The following is an 18,229-nucleotide window of genomic DNA, read 5'->3' on the forward strand; positions in this document are numbered from 1 at the left end:
ATCTTTAAGAAATGACTTCCAAAATCTATGCTGGTTATTAATTAGAATTGATTTTGAATGAATTTCATTTTATTTATTGGAATAGTTTTGAGGTTTTTCCCTAAGTGCTAATGAAAAAACAGTCATATCTGAAAAGTTAGCGTTAGCAGCATCTTTAAAAATTATTGTTTAAATAGATATATATATATATTATAATATTTAAATTGTATACTACTGTCAACATTTATAATCAAGATTCTATCCAGGCATTGTTCAATTTGGAGAAGGCTGGCATTATCTAAGGTACTGTAGTTGTTAAGCCCGATAAAGCAAATATTTCATTTGAATTCTGTTGAAATTAATTAAGTATGCCTCTAATCATCTAGCTCATCTTTCTAGTTAAAAAACAACCTACTTTAAATGATTACTGAAACATACATAAGAAAAATTATTGTGGTATTTCTCAAGGCATATAATCTAATGTACCCAGTGAAACTAATGTTTATTCTATTATGGTCAACCGCTGATGCTGAAGAAGCTAAAGTTGACCAGTTCTATAGAGACCTACTGTATAATCATAAAGGATTTCATTTAGGTCATACCTGAATGGTCTAGAGGTTTTTCCCTACTTTCTTCAATTTAACTCTTAATTTTGCAATAAGGAGTTCATGAACTGAGGCACAGTCAACTCCAGGCCTTGTTTTTGCTGACTGTCTAGAGCTTACGATTACAAAGTAGAAGTGACAAATAGACCCAAGGCTTTAGATCTGATAGGTTGCCTGAAGAACTATGGATAGAGGTTCGTGACATTGTACAGGAGGCAGTGATCAAGACCATCCCCAAGAAAAAGAAATTCAGAAAGGCAAAATGGTTGTCTGAGGAGGCCTTACAAATAGCTGAGAAAAGAAGAGAAGCTAAAGGCAAAGAAGAAAAGGAAAGATAAACCCATCTGAATGCAGAGTTCCAAAGAATAGCAAGGAGAGATAAGAAAGCCTTCCTCCATGATCAGTGCAAAGAAATAGAGGAAAACAGTAGAATGAGAAAGACCTGAGATCTCTTCAAGAAAATTAGAGATACCAAGGGAACATTTCATGCAAAGATAGGCAGAGTAAAGGACAGAAATGGTATGGACCTTACAGAAGCAGAAGATATTAAGAGGTAGCAAGAATACACAGAACTGTACAAAAAAGATCTTCATGACCCAGATAACCACGATGGTGTGATCACTCACCTAGAGCCAGACACCCTGGAATGTGAAGTCAAGTGGGCCTTAGGAAGCATCACTACGAACAAAGCTAGTGGAGGTGATGGAATTCCAGTTGAGCTATTTCAAATCCTGAAAGATGATGCTGTGAAAGTGCTGCACTCAATATGCCAGCAAATTTGGAAAACTCTGCAGTGGCCACAGGACTGAAAAAGGTCAGTTTTCATTCCAATCTCAAAGAAAGACAATGCCATAGAACATTCAAACTACCATACAACTGCACTCATCTCACATGCTAGCAAAGTAATGCTCAAAATTCTCCAAGCCAGACTTCAATAGTACATGAACTGTGAACTTCCAGATGTTCAAGTTAGATTTAGAAAAGACAGAGGAACCAGAAATCAAATTGCCAACATTGAAAATGGATCATCAAAAAAACAAGAGAGTTCCATATAAACATCTATTTCTGCTTTATTGACTATGCCAAAGCCTTTGACTGTGTGGATCACAACATAATGTGGAAAATTCTTCAAGAGATGGGAATATAAGACTACCTTACCTGCCTCCTGAGAAACCTGTATGCAGGTCAAGAAGCAACTTAAAACTGGACATGGAACAACAGAACTGGACATGGAACTGGTTCCAAATTGGGAAAGGAGTACATCAAGGCTGTATATTATCACCCTGTTTATTTAGTTTATATGCAGAGTACATCATGCAAAATGCCAAGTTGGATGAAGCATAAGCTACAATCAAGATTGCTGGGAGAAATATCAATAACCTCAGATATGCAGATGACACCATCCTTATGGCAGAAAGTGAAGAAGAACTAAAGAACCTCTTGATGAAAGTGAAAGAGGAAAATGAAAAAGTTGGCTTAAAACTCAACATTCAAAGAAGAAGAGGATGACAGAGGATGAGATGGTTGGATGGCATCAGTGACTAGATGGACATGAGTTTGAGCAAACTATGGGAAATGGTGAAGAACAGCCGGGAGTGCTGCAGTCCATCCATGGGGTCGCACAGAATCAGACATGACTGAGCAACTGAACTGATGAAGACCTACAAAAACTAAGATCATGGCATCTGGTCCCATCACTTCATGGCAAACAGATGGGGAAACAATGGAAATAGTGACAGACTTTATTTTCTTGGGCTCCAAAATCACTGCAGAAGGTGACTGCAGCCATGAAATTAAAAGATGCTTGCTACTTAGAAGAAAAGCTGTGACCAACCTAGACAGCATAATTAAAAAGCAGAGACATTACTTTGCCAACAAAGGTCCGTCTAGTCAAACCTATGTTTTTTCCAGTAGTTATGTATGGATGTGAGAGTTGGACTATAAAGAATGCTGAGCACTGAAGAAATGATACTTGAACTGTGGTGTTGGAGAAGACTCCTGAGAGTCCCTTAGACTGCAAGGACATCCAACCAGTCCATCCTAAAGGAAATCGGTCCTGAATATTCATTGGAAGGACTGATGTTGAAGCTGAAACTCCAATACTTTGGCCACCTGATGTGAAGAACTGATTCATTGCAAAAGATCCTGATGGTGGGAAAGATTGAAGGCGGGAGGAGAAGGGGACGACAGAAGATGAGATGGTTGGATTGTGTCACCGACTTGATGGACATAAGTTTGAGCAAGCTCCAGGAGTTGGTGATGGACAGGGAAGCCTGCTGTGCTGTAGTCCATGGGGTCTCAAAGAGTCGGACATGACTGAGCTACAGAACTGATGAAGACCTACAACATCTTCTAGAACTGACACCCAAAAAAGAGGTCATTTTCATCATAGGGGACTGGAGTGTAAAAGTAGAAAGTCAAGAGTTACCAGGAATAACAAGCAGGTTTGGTGTTGGAGTACAAAATGAATCAGGGCAAAGGCTAACAGAGTTTTGTCAAAAGAACATGGTGGTCTTAGCAAACACCCTTTCCCAACAACCCAAGAGATGCCTCTGTACATGGACATCACCAGATGGTCAGTACCAAAATCAGATGGATTCTATTCTCTGCAGCTGAAGATGGAGAGCCTCTGTACTGTAGTCAGCAAAAACAAAACCTGAACCTGACCAGCTCAGATCATGAGCACCTTATTGCAGACTTCAGACTTAAATTGAGGAAAGTATGGAAAACCACTAGGCCATTCAGGTACGACCGAAATCAAATCCCTTATGATTATACAGTGGAAGTGCAAGTAGATTCAAGGGATTAGATCTGATATTCAGAGTGCCTGAAGAACTATGGATGGAGGTTCATAACATTGTACAGGAAGCAGTGACCAAAACCATCCCACAGAAAAAGAAACGCAAAAAAGCAAAGTGGTTATCTGAGGAGGCTTTACAAAAAGCTGACGAAAGAAGAGAAGGCAAAGGCAAAGGAGAAAGAGTAGTGTATCCAACTGAATACAGACTTCCAGAGAATAGCAAGGGGAGATAAGAAGGCCTTCTTAAATCAACAATGCAAAGAAATTGAGGAAAACAGTAGAATGGGAAGGACTAGCGATCTCTTCAGGAAATACCAAGGGAACATTTCATGCAAGAATGGGCATGATAAAGGACAGAAATGGTAAGGACCTAATAGAAGCATAAGAGATAAAGAAGAGGTGACAAGATACACAGAACTATATAGAAAAGGTCCTAATGACCCGGATAACCATGGTGATGAGGTCACTCACCTAGAGCCAGACATCCTGGAGTGTGAAGTCAAGTGGGCCTTAAGAAGTATTACTATGAACAATGCTAGTGGAGGTAACAGAATTCCAGCTGAGCTATCTAAAATCCTAAAAAGATGATGCCATTAAAGTGCTGCACTCAATATGCCAGTAAATGTGGAAAACTCAGTAGTGGCCACAGGACTGGAAATGATCAGTTTTCATTCCAATCCCCAAGAAGGGCAATGCCAAAGAATGTTTCAACTACCATGCAGTTGCTCTCATTTCACCTGCTGCTGCTGCTGCTAAGTCGCTTCAGTCGTGTCCGACTCTGTGCGACCCCATAGATGGCAGCCCACCAGGCTCTGCTAGCAATGCTCAAAATCTTTCAAGCTAGGCTTCAGCAGTATGTGAGCCAAGAACTTCCAGATGTACAAGCTGGGTTTAGAAAAGGCAGAGGAACCAGAGATCAAATTGCCAATGTCCATTGGATAGTAAAAAAAGCAAGTGAATTCCAGAAAAAAATCTGCTTCATTGACTACGCTAAAGCTTTTGACTGTGTGGGTCACAACAAACTGTGGAAAATTCTTAGAGATGGGAATACCAGACCACCTTACATGTCTCCTGAGAAACCTGTATGTGGTCAAGAAGTAACATTTATTAGATTGGTGCAATGTAATTGCAGTTTCGGACCGTGAACTTGAAATCGTTTTAACTAGGCTTAAAACATCTTTATTAATAAAAATAATAATGATTACAGTCAACACATTTTTGCCAATGAGAAATAAATCTGTTTATTCCTGTAGCATAAAAACCCTCTCTTCAGGATTCAGTTAACTCTTGGAAAGCATTTTCTGCTTCCTGCTGGTTGTGGAAGGCTTTTACCTGCAAAAAGTTGTCGAGATGCTTGAAGAAAGGGTAGTCAGTTGATGCAAGGTCAGGTGAATCTGGCTACTGAGGCAAAACTTCAGAGCCCAATTTGTTCAACTCGTGAACCGTTGATTATGCGGCATGCTGTCGGGCGTTGTCACGGGGAAGAACTGGGCCCCTTCTGTTGACCAATGCCAACTGCAGTCATTGCAGTTTTTACTGCATCTCATCAATTTGCTGAGCATACTTCTCAAAGGTAATGGTTTCACCAGGATTCAGAAAGCTGTAGTGGATCAGACTGGCAGCAGACCACCAGTGACCATGATCTTTTTGGTGCAAGTCTGGGGCTTTGGGAAGTGCTTTGGAGCTTCTCGGTCAACCCTTGAGATGGCCATCACCAGCTGTCATATAAAATCCACTTTTTGTCACAATCTGATGGAGAAACGGCTTGCTATTTTGCAGACTTTGAGATGACACTTCAGAACGATTTTTTAAAATTTTTGGTCAGCTCATGAGGCAACCACTTATGGAGCTTTTTCACCTTTCCAATTTGCTTCAATACTAAATGACCACAGAATGGTCAACGTTGAGTTCTTTCACAACTTCGATGACGGTTCTTGGTTGTTGTCAGCTGCCTATGGCAGGCCATTGCACTCCTCATCTTTTGAGGCTTTTGTCTCCTTTGTAAAACTTGAACTGCCACGGCACTGTATATTCGTTAGTTTCTGAGCCAAATGCATTGGTGATGTGAGTGTCTCTGCTGTTTTATGACTCATTTTGAACTTGAATCAAGAAACTGATAAAATCTGCTTTTTGTCTAACATCATTTCCCTAAGTATAAACAGCAAATAATGTCATTAGCAAAAAAATGAAGCGAGAAACACCCATTAAAATGATGTATAACATAACCACATATATTTAAGAATGTATTCTAATATCAAATGGTAAAGTTCTACAGAGCAGAACTGCAGTTACTTTTGCACCAACCTAACAGAACCAGACATGGAACAACTCACTGGTTCAACACTGTGAAAGCGGTATGACAAGGCTATCTATTGTCACCCTGTTAATTTAACTTATATGAATTGTACAACATGTGAAATTCTGGGCTGGATGAATCACAAGCTGGAATCGATTGCTGGGAGAAATATCAAAAGCCTCAGATATGCAGATGATATCACTATAATGGCAGAAAGTGAAGAGAAACTAAAGAGCTTCATAATAAAGGTGAAAGAGGAGAGTGAAAAAGCTAGCCTATAATTGAATATTCAAAAACTAAGATCATGGTATCTGGTCCCATCACTTCATGGCAAATAGAAGGGGAAAAAGTGAAAGCAGTAAAGACTTTATTTTTTTTGGTCTCCAAAATCACTGCAGATGGTGACTGCAGCCATGAAATTAAAAGACGCTGCTCCTTGGAAGGAAAGCTATGACAAACCCAGACAGTGTATTAAAAAGCAGAGACATCACTTTGCCGACAAAGGTCCATATAGTCACAGCTTTGGTTTTTCCAGTAGTCATGTACAGATGCGAGTTGGACCATAAAGAAGGCTGAGCACCAAAGAACTGATCCTTTCAAATTGTGCTGGAGAAGACTCTTGAGAGTCTAGTCAAAGCTATGGTTTTTCCAGTGGTTGTGTATGGATGTGAGAGTTGGACTGTGAAGAAAGCTGAGCGCCGAAGAATTGTTGCTTTTAAACTGTGGTGTTGGAGAAGACTTGAGAGTCCCTCGGACAGCCAACCAGTCCATCCTAAAGGAGATCAGTCCTGGCTGTTCATTGGAAGGTCTGATGCTGAAGCTGAAACTCCAGTACTTTGGCCACTTGATGCAACGAGCTGACTCATTGGAAAATACCCTGATGCTGTGAAGGACTGAAGGCAAAAGGAGAAGGCGACAACAAAGGATGAAACGGTTAGACGGCATTATCGACTCAATGGACGTGAATATGAGCAAACTCTGGGAGATAGTGGAGGACAGAGGAGCTTGGTGTGCCGCAGTCCATGGGGTGTCAGAGGCCTACACAACTTAGCAACTGAATAGCAATGTATTTGATTACATGCTCAACACTGTGAATTTTACCTTAGGTGCTGAATATTTTTGCTTTCCTACAAATATTCTTGAGCTTTGTTCTGGAACATACCTAAACTTAGAAAGAGTATGACCCTCTTGAGTCTTGCTTTTAAACATTACTTAGATGGGACCAGAACGTTGTTTAAACTAGGGCTCTTTCGTAATACTAACACACGACCTTTTGTTTGTTTTTATCCTCAGTGTCTTTTAAAAACCTTATTTTGCATTAGAGTGTAGCTGATTCACAGCAATTGTGAGAGTTTCAGGCGGACAGCAAAGGTACTCAGCCACATACATACATGTACCCGTTCTCCCCGAACTCCCCTCCCATCCTCGCTGCCGTGGAACAGTAAGCAGAGCTCCCTGTGCTGTACAGAAGGTCCCTGTTGGTTGTCCTAAAACAAGACCCTTCTGAATCGAGCAGTCCCAGGAATCACGAGTTTTTCCAGTTTGGCTGGTAGAAACGGGTACTATTCCCGGCCCTGGATGGGCTCTGAGGAGTGTTTTTTGTATTGTCTTGGGCATTTCTTTACCTGGCTTTGGACGGTTTCTAACACATGCACCTGTTAAGCAGCACTCTGCTGGACACTTGAGGGAAGCCATCTGCGGGCCTCTGGAGTTCCTGTGGCGCGCTCTCTCTGGCTCTCTGACCGGGAGTCCCGGCTGCCCCGTCTTCCCAGACTGTGCCCCATCTCCTCAGTTTGCTGGCCCGCTCTGTGCCTTGCGGCTGTCGGACTCTGGCCCAGTGCACTGGGCCCCTCGCTGTTTCCCGTCTCTCAGAGATCACTGCCCTTATTGCTGACGTCCAGTGTCTTAGGAACTATTGTTTCATATATTTTGTCCAGTTTTTGGTTGTTTCAAGAAGGAAGTAAATCCAGTACCTGTTATTCCAGTTTGGCCAGAAGCAGATTGTCAGATTAAATCTTAAATGAATATTACTCTTTCAGTTTAATTTTCCAAAACATGGGTTAAAACTTTCTGATGATGTTATCTCCAAGTGAGATTAGTTTTCAGGAGCAAGCCCATATCTTAATGTAAGCAGTACCAGATGACTTCTTAATCCTTTGCGGCTGTTTATAAACCTGCTGTGATGGTATCTTCCTGTTCCATGTAAAGCTGTGTTCTAATAAAGACTTAAATTCATTTAGTGTGTAGATGCTGTACCTTAATGATCAATTTTTTCCCAACCTGTTATCTTTATCCTCCTCTCCCTGCCAACCAATGGTGAAGATATAATGAAACTGGTGATGAGGCATTGTAAATAATCCCTGCAGTCTTTTGGAAAACAAACTGGAACTATATATTAAAAGGCAAAAAAGAAAAAAATTATTATATCCTTCGAGTCATTAACCCCACTTGTAGAATTATAGCCAATGTAAATAAGATACATAAAAGCTATCTCTCTGAAAATGTTAATCATAGTGCTAATATACTGGAAAAATTGGAAATAATTTTTAAAAATCGTACTTGATTTACTTCATTATTTTCAGATGTACAGCAAAGTGATTTTTTTAGATTATATTTCATTACAAGTTATTACAAGATACTGAATTTCCTGTTATACCATAAATCCTTATTGCTTATCTGCTTTTTGTATAGTAGTTTTATCTGTTAATTTCATATTCCTAATTTGTACCCCCTCTTCCCTCTCCCCTTTGATAACTATATGTTTGTTTTCTGTGGCTGTGAGCCTGTTTCTGGTTTGTATATGGATTCATCTGTATTATTTTTTACATCCCACATATAAGTGATATCATATAGTAACTGTCTTTATCTGCCTGACTTCGTTATAACACTTCTAGGCCCATGCCTGTTGCTGTCAATGGGAATGTTTCATTTTTTTGGCTGAGTTATATCCCACTGTGCATCTGTGTGCCACATCTTTTGAGCCAGTCATGCACTGACGGGCATTTGGTTGCTTCTCTGTCTTGCTATTGTAAATGGTGCTGCTGTGAACATTAGGGTACACATATCTTTTCAAATTAGAATTTTTGCCTTTTCCAGATAATTATCCAGGAGTTGGATTACTGGGTCACATGCTAGCTCTATTTTAGCATTTTAAGGAACCTCCAAACCTCTTTTACCATAGTGGCTGCACAAGTTTACATTCCCCCCAAAGAGTAGGAGAGCTCTCTTTTCTCAACACCCTCTCCAGCATTTTCAGACTTTTTAAATGATGATCATTTTGAATAGTGTGAGGTGATACCTTACTGTGGTTTTGACTTGCATTTCTCTAATGATGAGCAATGATGAGCATCTTTTCATGTGTATGTTGGCCATTTGTATGTCTTCTTTGGAAAAATGTCTGTTTAGGATTTCTGCCCATTCTTTGTTTTTACAATATTGAGTTTTATGAGCTGTTTGGAGATTCTGGATAGTAACTCCTCGTTGGCCACATCACTTGCAAGTATTTTCTTCCATTCCTTAGGTTGTCTTTTTATTTTGTTGATGATTTCTGTGCAAAATCTTTTTAAGTTTGATCAAGTCCCATTTGTTTATTATTGCTTTTATTTCTTTATTGCTTTGGGAGACTGATCTAAGAAAATATTTCTACAATTTATGTCAGAGAATGTTTTGCCTATGTTCTCCTCTAGGAATTTTATGGTGCCATGTCTTACATTTAGGTCTTCAAACCATTTTGAGTTTCTTTTGTATATGGTATGTGGGAGTGTCCTAATTTCATTGATTTACATGTAGCTGTTCATGTTTTCCAACACCACACGGTAAAGACGCTGCCTTTTCTCCACTGTATATTCTTACCTCCTTTGTTGTAGACTAATCGACTGTATGTGCATGGGTTTATTTCTGAGGTCTATTCTGTTCCATTGATCTATGTATCTGTTCTTAATGTCAAAATAGGTACCCAATAAAAGGTTTTAATATCCAAAATATATTTAAAAACGACTACAACAGCAAAGAAACCCAAACAACCCAATTTGAAAATGAGCAAAGACTTGCATAGATTTTCTCCAAGAAGATTTATAGATGGCTAATAAATGAAAAACATTCAGTATCAGTAGCTATTAGGGAATGCAAATCAAAACCACGGTGCGATACCACTTCATACCCATTGTGCTAAGTCGCTTCAGTTATGTCTGACAGTACGCAACCGCGTGCACTATAGCTTGCTAGGCTTCTCTGTCCATGGGGATTCCCCGGGCAAGAATACTGGAGTGGGTTGCCGTGCCCGCCTCCAGGGGCTTTTCCCGACCTAGGGATCGAACCTGCATCTCTTCATGTCTCCTGCATTGGTAGGCGGGTTCTTTACCACTAGTGCCACCTGGGAAGCCCTAATAACCATTAGTATCGTTATTATAAAGACACAGAAGATAACATCTGGTAAGATATGGAAAAACTGAAATTCTTGAGTGGGAATTTCTAGTGGGCATTTCTGGGAATGTGAAAGGGTGCAGCTACTGTGGAAAACAGACCCTCAAAGTGTTAAATATATTACCATGTAACCCAGTAATTCCACTTTAAGGTATATACCCCCAAAGAACTGACACGGGGACTCAGACACTTGCACTTCAGTGTTCACAGCAGCAGCATTCGCAACAGCCAAAAGGTGGAAACAACCCAAATATCCCTCAAGAGATCAATGGATAAACAGTGTTGCAAGGCTACATATCCATAAGCCATAAAAAGGAAGGAAATTCTGGCACATGTAACATGGACGAACTCTGAAGGCTTTATGCTAAGTGAAAGAAGCTAGACACCAAAGAACCAAGCCTGTATGAGCCCACTTGTATGAGGTACCCAAGCAGTCATACTCACATAGAGAATAAACGGTGGTTCTCAAGGCCTGGAGATGGTGTTGTTTAACAGGTGCAGAATTTCAGTTTGTGCTGAAAATAAATTCTGGAGATGGATGGCAGTGATGGGTGCACAAAACTGGAATTGTAGTTAAAGCCGCTGAACCATACACTTAAAAATGGTTAAATGACGAATTTTGTTACGTGTATTTTACCACAAAAAGTATACATCTTTGTTAGATGTGTATATATGTGTGTATGTGTACACGTGTATGTACCTCATTAGTAACTCACATTCCAAAAAAGAGTAGCCTGAGGAGTGCTGATCAGCCATCCCGCCTGCTCCCCTCTCTCCCCAGGAGTGACACACGCGGCCATCTGGGCGGCCTGCATTTCTTATCTCAGTGCCGCGGTTCCCCCTGAGCTGAGGACGTCTGCTCAGGGCATCCTGCAAGGCCTGCATCTGGGTTTGGGGAGAGGCTGTGGTGCCATGATTGGAGGCGTGTTAGTCAACTTTTTTGGTAAGGATGGCTTGCTTTCTTTCCCTTTCTTCTTTGATGAAACCTTAAAAATTTTCAGCAACACCTCCATAAACGCTCAGGTTATTACTGAAGATCGCCAGAAGCTAGACTCTCGTTTTCATATTCTTTTTCTAGCTTTCACAGTAGTCAGATTTGCAGTGCAGTGTGCTTCAGTAGTTAAGAGGATTAGAGCAGACAGACAGTTAACCGCAGTGCAACCCAGGTACCTCAGAGGAGCCAAACAAAGGAACAAGCCCGCGTGATTTTGGTGTGAGGTGCCCTAAACCTGTTGATGAAAACGCTGGAGAAAAGATAATCATCACTGTTTCTCCATCTGGCTTTGGTGACCTCCCTGCGCCTGTGGTAACAGTCTGTCTGCTCCATCAGCTCCCCCTTACCGGAAATACAGGGGCCGAGGTGGAGGTGGGATTATTCTGCTCCAGGATCTTGGACTACTCAGTCATCTATAGAAGGTGGGCTCAGAGATGTCTGAATTTATAGCACCTATTGAGCTTGGCTGTTTTAACTACAGATTAATAGGACTGTTTATAACAGGTAGATGGCCTTTATGAAGAAGAGAGCCCACTGCATTTTAAAAAGGCACTCAGAGACAGTCCCTTTATTTTATAAATGCAGTCTGATCAATGACAGATATGCAATACCAGCTCTTGGGTCTCTTGACAACTACCCAGACTTGTTTTTCCTTCGGTATGAAGCTAACGGCCACTTGCCATTCTCTGCTCTGCTGCCTTTGTCAGCTTTAGAACATCTACAGGCCTGGGTGAGGGCTACCTGCCTTTCCAGGAACTACTCTCTAGAGCACCACTTGTTTTCACAGGGGCTGCTGCAACCTTCCGAGGAATTGGCATGGCCTGCCTGGTGATCCTCCTGCTCTTTGCCCTGATCCAGTGGCTGGCAGTACCAGATGAGGAAGAAGGTAGACATGTTCATTGATCCTTAATGGTTCTAAAGGCTGAAGCCAAGGGGAGTTCTGCACATACCCCTGAGAAACCCAGAGGTGGTAACAATGTGCCACAGACCTGCATGGCTCTGAGCTCGTGTGCACCACGGCTGGAGAGATGCCACTTGCTGTGTTGAAAAGAATACTGGTTGTTTAAATAAAATGGGGTTTTCTTCCTTTTGTTTTGTCTTATGGTACAAGGTACTGGGGAAAGTATTGGTTTTAAATTTCTCTGGTATTCTAAAGAGATTTAAATTTTAAATACATAAAGGACTGTACAGTCATTTTACTATTAGGGACAGGAAGTGGTATTCATCTCTGTGCCTTAACTTCATCTGAAAAAAAAAAAAAAGCCTAAACGTTAATTTGAAGTCTTCCCTTAATTAGGCATGAGAGTGAAAATGGTAGCTGCTTAGTCGTGTCCGACTCTTTGTGACCCCATGGACTGTGGCCCACCAGGCTCCTTGGTCCATGGGATTCTCCAGGCAAGAGTCCTAGAGTGGGTTGCCATTCCCTTCTCCAGGGGATCTTCCCAACCCAGGGATTGAACCAAGGTCTCCTGCATTGCAGGCAGATTAGATATGGACTTCATTAAAATTACTATACACTAAGGTTATATCCAATATAATATGTGGATGAAAACAAGTTTTCAACTTATTTGGGCGGTGAACTTTTTAATTTGTTTTTGAATGAAGAAGGCCAACCATTAAAACAAATATTCTTTCTCAGCTCCTGAGTCCTGAAACAGGCTCATCTTCTATGGTGTCTTGTCCTTTGAGGAGCATTTGCCTCAAGTACTCAAAGTGCTTCTATTAAGAGAAAAACTAACTTGTTACAGAAACCCCAGAGACAAATTTTAATGCCAACAAGTTACTCAGTCAGAAAGACCAATGCTGACTTTTCTCAGTCTTGTTCTACCATAATCCTAACCACGTCATATCTCTTACATAGCTTGGTCCATGTCTTCAGTAGAAGTCTGATAAAAGCATCTGTCATGTGATTTTCCCATTTTGATGCTTATCTTTACAATTTCAGTTACTTTAAGTGGGCTGAAGCTATAACCTATGCCCCACAAATATGATATACTGATACATTAACAATACGTTTCAAAAATATGTTCATGTCTGTTAGGCTCTGTAAGACCTGGAAGGCAGACATCACATTCATTTGCTCAGTAATCTCCACCAGGTAGAGAAGCCTCCCTTGCTGCACTGCAACTTGCTGACATTCCCAAGCACACTAGAATGGGCTTATCAAGGTTGTCTGTTTATTTTTTACTGTTTATATATACTTACATGCATCTGTTTAAATATGCAGAAAATTGACAAATGATTTAAACACGATTTTCTCTCCAGACAAGACGATGTTGGCAGAAAGGATTCCTGTTCCTTCTAGCCCTGTTCCCATAGCAACCATCGACTTGGTCCAGCAACAGACAGAAGATGTTATGCCACGCACTGAGCCCAGACTTCCCCCCAAGAAAACCAAGCACCAGGAAGAACAGGAGGATGTGAACAAGCCAGCCTGGGGGGTCAGTTCCTCTCCCTGGGTGACCTTTGCCTACGCACTCTACCAGATCAAAGAGTTGATGCAGCTCACGAGGGACAGCCGTGCTTCTGAGATACAGCCTCTCCAGGTAAAGGTCCTCTGCCCCACCTTACAGGGGCCTGGTTGTTCCAGATGCTTGTTCAGCGAAACTTCTGGGAGGTCTGACGGGGGAAATAAACATGCAGACAGGTAATTTCAGTACTTTCGTGACAAGTGTGTTACAGAGGTGTATACAAGGTCTCATAGGGAAAACTCTGCCTTACACAGTTCAGAAAGGCCTCCAGAGAAGACAGTACTTCTTGAAAGAAGTTCATTCTGATTTTCTATATTTCTTTAAAATGTCTGTGTTGATGGACACTAGTTACTGTGTGGATATATGGTTCTTGCCTTGGTGGATTATATATATATTAATCTCCAATTTAAAAATTCTAGTGGGGACTTTTTATATAGTAGTATGTCAATAAATATCTGATGAATTAGTACTCTGAGCCACTGTAGGCGTCTTATAGGATACCCAACTGAGTGGAGTGTGGATTTGCTGGTGGGCTCACCTCAAAGATAAAAAGTGTGGTTTTTCTTATCCTCCAGAGTTGTGTCTCTCCTGAGTAGAGTCGAATCGCATGGATAAAACATTGTAGGTAACTGTCACTGAAGCTATATTAATACTTTTGGAAAATGATTAAGTGTGACTTCGTTTAGCCAAGGTAACGACTTTAACGTCCCTGTGTTCTTTTAATCAAATCATTCTCTTTCATGGGATGAATCCTCAGTTTTATATCTAGAGCAGTTTCAGAGGACACAGGAGGAAAAAAAATAAAGGAGAAAGACTTAAAGAGTACTTTGATAATTTCTTTAATTTGAAATACATTAATTTATCACAATTTTGTAAACTAACATAGTATTTCTATAGCTTAAACCAAATCTGATTCTTTGCTGGTAACGTCTAGTCCATGTATGATCTTACTGGTCTATCAAGATAAACTCATGCAAATCCTCTGCTTACAAGTCAAGAGGGGCGATAAGAGGGTGGAAGACCGTATGAAGGAGGTGAAGCAGGAGAAAAAAATAAGGTCTTCTGCCCAAACGGCAGTGTTTTCATACTTTGGACACTTATCCTCATTTTCACAGAAGCCTATGAGGCTTAAGTATCATGAAACATTTTTTTCTGGTATGTTAAGATTAATTAAAACTAGCTGGTATAACTTATAAAGAAGTCATCATACGATTTTTTCTTTCACATTTTAGAATCAATTACAGAAATAAAACTTTTTTTTTTGGTGCTTAGCTATTTGAAGTGATGGGTATTAGTTTGGAGGGCAATCCATTAAAGAAAAACAAAAACATATTTTTTGATTTTCAGAAACCAGGAATGTGGTATTTTACAGACATGGTGTAGGTGATGTTCTGGAGTGATAGGTACTCCCTCAAACCAGCTGGTCACATAGGGGCTCATTTACTTTTTTTTTTTTTTACATGGATGTTCCACCTTATTTGTTTAGTTAAATACACATCAGGATTCTTCATTTCAGGACCTTTCTTTTCCTGGTCCCATCTCCAAGGCCGAGAACGCCTTCCTCACTCCCTGTTAGACAAGGTGCCTTCCAGCCTTGAATGCTCTGGCCTCAGCAAACGGCATGAGTTTCCATTCCATGCTGCTCACCCAGCGACTTGCCACAATGGCCAGTGGGGGCCCAGGAAGCATCTGCTGATGTAGACTGTTTTCCTCAGAGTAACAGGCATTTTGGTAGTAATGTATCCTTTATCCACAAGGTACATCTGCTTACAGTGTTTATGTTTTTCATGCGGCTTTGGCAGTTGCACGTAGGAAAGGAGATGAAAGGTAAGCCGTTCCACCATTATTCCTCAATTACTTGTTTCCTGAAGTCGCTGCTTCAGGATGCTCTCCCCATGCTGCCTCTGTCTTACCTGAAAGCATATAAAAAGTTTGCTAGCACTGACCATGGGGCATATCCTATCTTTACCTTCCAGGGGACCAGTGAGAATCAGAAAACTTCTGCAGCTGGTGGAGCCCAGCTTGGACCATGTGAGGCTCCCCCTGACCCACCTAGAAGCCAGCCATCCCCTCCAGCAGCCGCATCTCAGACGCAGAGCAGCCCTGCTCACCCCAGTGTGGACCCGCGCGCAGAGGACAGTGAGGACCACCAGGCTCCGCCTGCCGCTGGGGGACACTGAGGCGTCCCGCTCACCTCACACCCTGCATGGAGCTGGGCTCCTCTGCCAGGACGGAGGGAGAGGCGCCTGAACCCAGGACACGCCTCACTTGAGGAGCATAGCGCCACATACGCTTCTAAACACCTGAACTCATCACCATGGAGACACTCACACACACAGGAGCTGCAGTACATATTGGCAGAAGCAGGCCACCTCCCCCAGCCCCACCGGAGTCACGGGGGAAAACGGAGTCAGTGAGGGCTTTCGGTTCTGGGTTTGTAGGTTAAGGACCACAGGACTTCTCTGCCAGGGCAGTAAGAGTTGGAGCCAGCAGTTACACTGAATGGGTGGAGGGGAAGAAAGTGTTTCAAGGTGAATGCTGATGTAAGTTCCCTCTTCTGATTATTTATTCTGATTATTTGGTTCTTAATGCAAACGGGGAAGAAACAGAATACATCTATAATTTTGTTTCTTTTAAAAAGAACCATTTAAAAATTATAAGACTTATTTTAAAAGTAACCAGATAAAAGTTGGTAGCATCTATGTTTTTGTTTAATACGAAAGAAAAAAAAAAAAAGGAAAAAGTTTCGTTAGAAACTCGGGATATCTCTAGGAAATATATTTTTATATGTGTATGGTATATAATGAAAATAGTCAATTCTTGGAGCAGCAAAAGCTGTTACTGACCACTGCAAGCTAAGCTGAGCTTTAAAATGCCTTCTGTTTTAAATGGGCTTTAAGACCAGAGGAAGGAATATTTGAAATAAACCAACCAACTCAGTATGCTGTGGCTTGATAGACAAAGGTTTACTAAATATATTGATACTGTAAATAGCCTCTATCACTATTTACAGCTTTCTAGTGATTTGGGCTCTAATTAGCTGATGGAATAAAACAAACAAACACAAAATCAATGAATTCCTAAAGGTTTCTTTTAATTAAGCAGTACTACTTACAAATAACAGTATAAGATTTAAGTGCCTGGGGAGGGATACAATTTTTTAAAATTACATAATGGCTCAGTTTTTGTTTTGTTTTTGGTGAGGGGAAAAGGTGGTGACAGGAAGCCAGGAACGGGAAAGACAGAAATAAGAAGTTAAGTACACTTTCCAATGACCTAAGACACAAATATCAGTACATTCTTTCCCATGAAGACACAGTCAGACACTGGACAGTTCAGGTATGAGCACACTACTGGGATACTGCAGCTACAGTCAGGACAGTGGCCAGGTGACTCCTGCGTAGAGCATGCTGCTAAAAATGAACGCTGAGGTTACAGGAAGCCTTGGGGGAGGGCTGTGGACAAGGGAACACGGCTTCAGCTGAAGGAAGGTCAGTTACACAGTGTCTACGATACTGTGGATGAGCACAGAGGAGAGGAAAGAAAAGAACAGAGTTAAAAATGAAAAACTCACCTTCCTCTCTGACCCCAACTAGGCAGGACCAACTGTAAAGTAAGGGCTTCCTCACGACACCGCACTTCTGCCCACAACAGCATCTGGGAGAAGGCACTCTACACTTGGATATCTAGCTTCACCACAGCACACAGCCTAAAAATAAAATAATGGGAAGGAACAGAATTAAGCAAATAGTTATTTTTGCACTTGACTGAAATGTACTGTACTGTAAATTATCATAACTCATTTTAAGTGACCTTTAAAAATCAGATGTATTTATTATGCTTATGTAATTATAGAAATAGAGAGACGGGTGACAGGCTGAACCTCACCTATGAATATACAGTATGTGGATTTGTGAAACTGACTGTAGGAAGTCAAAAAACTTCTACTGTGTCTTGTGTTTACAGTTCTGATTTATTCCTCTGAAAAGCCTGCTGTTTTGGAAATGCACAGTTGACATGTTCAAATAAACCTAACCATTTTTAAATATTTCCTAAATGATAATGATGTGACCAAACAAATAAAAGTCCCTTGCTCTGTAATGAATGAGATCAAATTCTACAGACCTTTATTATGAGACATTTACTGTGAGAGCTGATTCAACAATGCAGTAATTTCCAACCTTTCAGAACAGACACCTTCATGGGTTTGTAGACTTTGTGACTTCTGTCCTTAAAGTGCCATTAAAAAATAGAGTGCAAATTAAATTTTGATTTGATAATTTTATAATCCCTTTTGAGAACCCCTGGAAATACCTAGGGAAGTCACAAAGCCCAGGCTGGCAATCAGTGCCTTAATGACCTGTTTCATATTTTTCCCTTAATTGTAGAAAAAGTAAATCAGGCAAAGCGCTGAGCGCATGTGGTATCTGAAGAGGTTAGTTGCGAATTAGTAAACTATTGCTCAGAGCCTTCAGTAGATAACAGATGACCCTAACACACATACCTCCACCTACCAAAAAAACCTCATGAAAAGTATAAGGAATTCACAGGAAGATCACAGCCTTACTGGCTTATTCATCTTGTCATGGGCCACAGGAAGCAGAATGCTGTTGAAGTGCTTCCCTCTGATGGCAGTTCCTCCAAAACTGCCAGGGTGGAGGC

At 41.0% G+C, this 18,229-nt stretch overlaps 2 protein-coding genes across 13 annotated transcripts in view; one reads left to right on the top strand and one right to left on the bottom strand.

Moving 5' to 3' along the window:
* Positions 1-17,668, top strand: part of MFSD6 (major facilitator superfamily domain containing 6) — an 89,247-nt gene extending 71,579 nt beyond the window's left edge. For 2 of the 5 annotated variants that reach the window (XM_086371536.1, XM_086371547.1), the window contains 4 exons: positions 10,884-11,045; positions 11,884-11,982; positions 13,362-13,642; positions 15,370-17,668. In XM_086371536.1, the coding sequence (XP_086227662.1) occupies positions 10,884-11,045; positions 11,884-11,982; positions 13,362-13,642; positions 15,370-15,747 (920 nt within the window). In that variant the 3' untranslated portion in view covers positions 15,748-17,668. The remainder of the gene's footprint in view (positions 1-10,883; positions 11,046-11,883; positions 11,983-13,361; positions 13,643-15,369) is intronic. The other 3 variants (XM_086371556.1, XM_086371561.1, XM_086371566.1) reach the window with 2 other exon arrangements.
* The window catches only part of NEMP2 (nuclear envelope integral membrane protein 2), a 35,521-nt gene continuing 31,682 nt past the window's right edge, over positions 14,391-18,229 (bottom strand). For all 8 annotated transcript variants that reach the window (XM_086371765.1, XM_086371658.1, XM_086371710.1 and 5 more), the window contains exons 11-12: positions 17,142-17,276; positions 14,391-15,480 (exon numbers count right to left, since the gene is read on the bottom strand). The gene's annotated coding sequence lies outside the window, so the exon portion shown is untranslated. The remainder of the gene's footprint in view (positions 15,481-17,141; positions 17,277-18,229) is intronic.

Source organism: Bos grunniens, chromosome 2, assembly GCF_055505025.1.
Source record: "Bos grunniens cultivar Pamir isolate PY7600 chromosome 2, Bosgru_T2T1.0, whole genome shotgun sequence".
Lineage (NCBI taxonomy): Eukaryota > Metazoa > Chordata > Mammalia > Artiodactyla > Bovidae > Bos > Bos grunniens.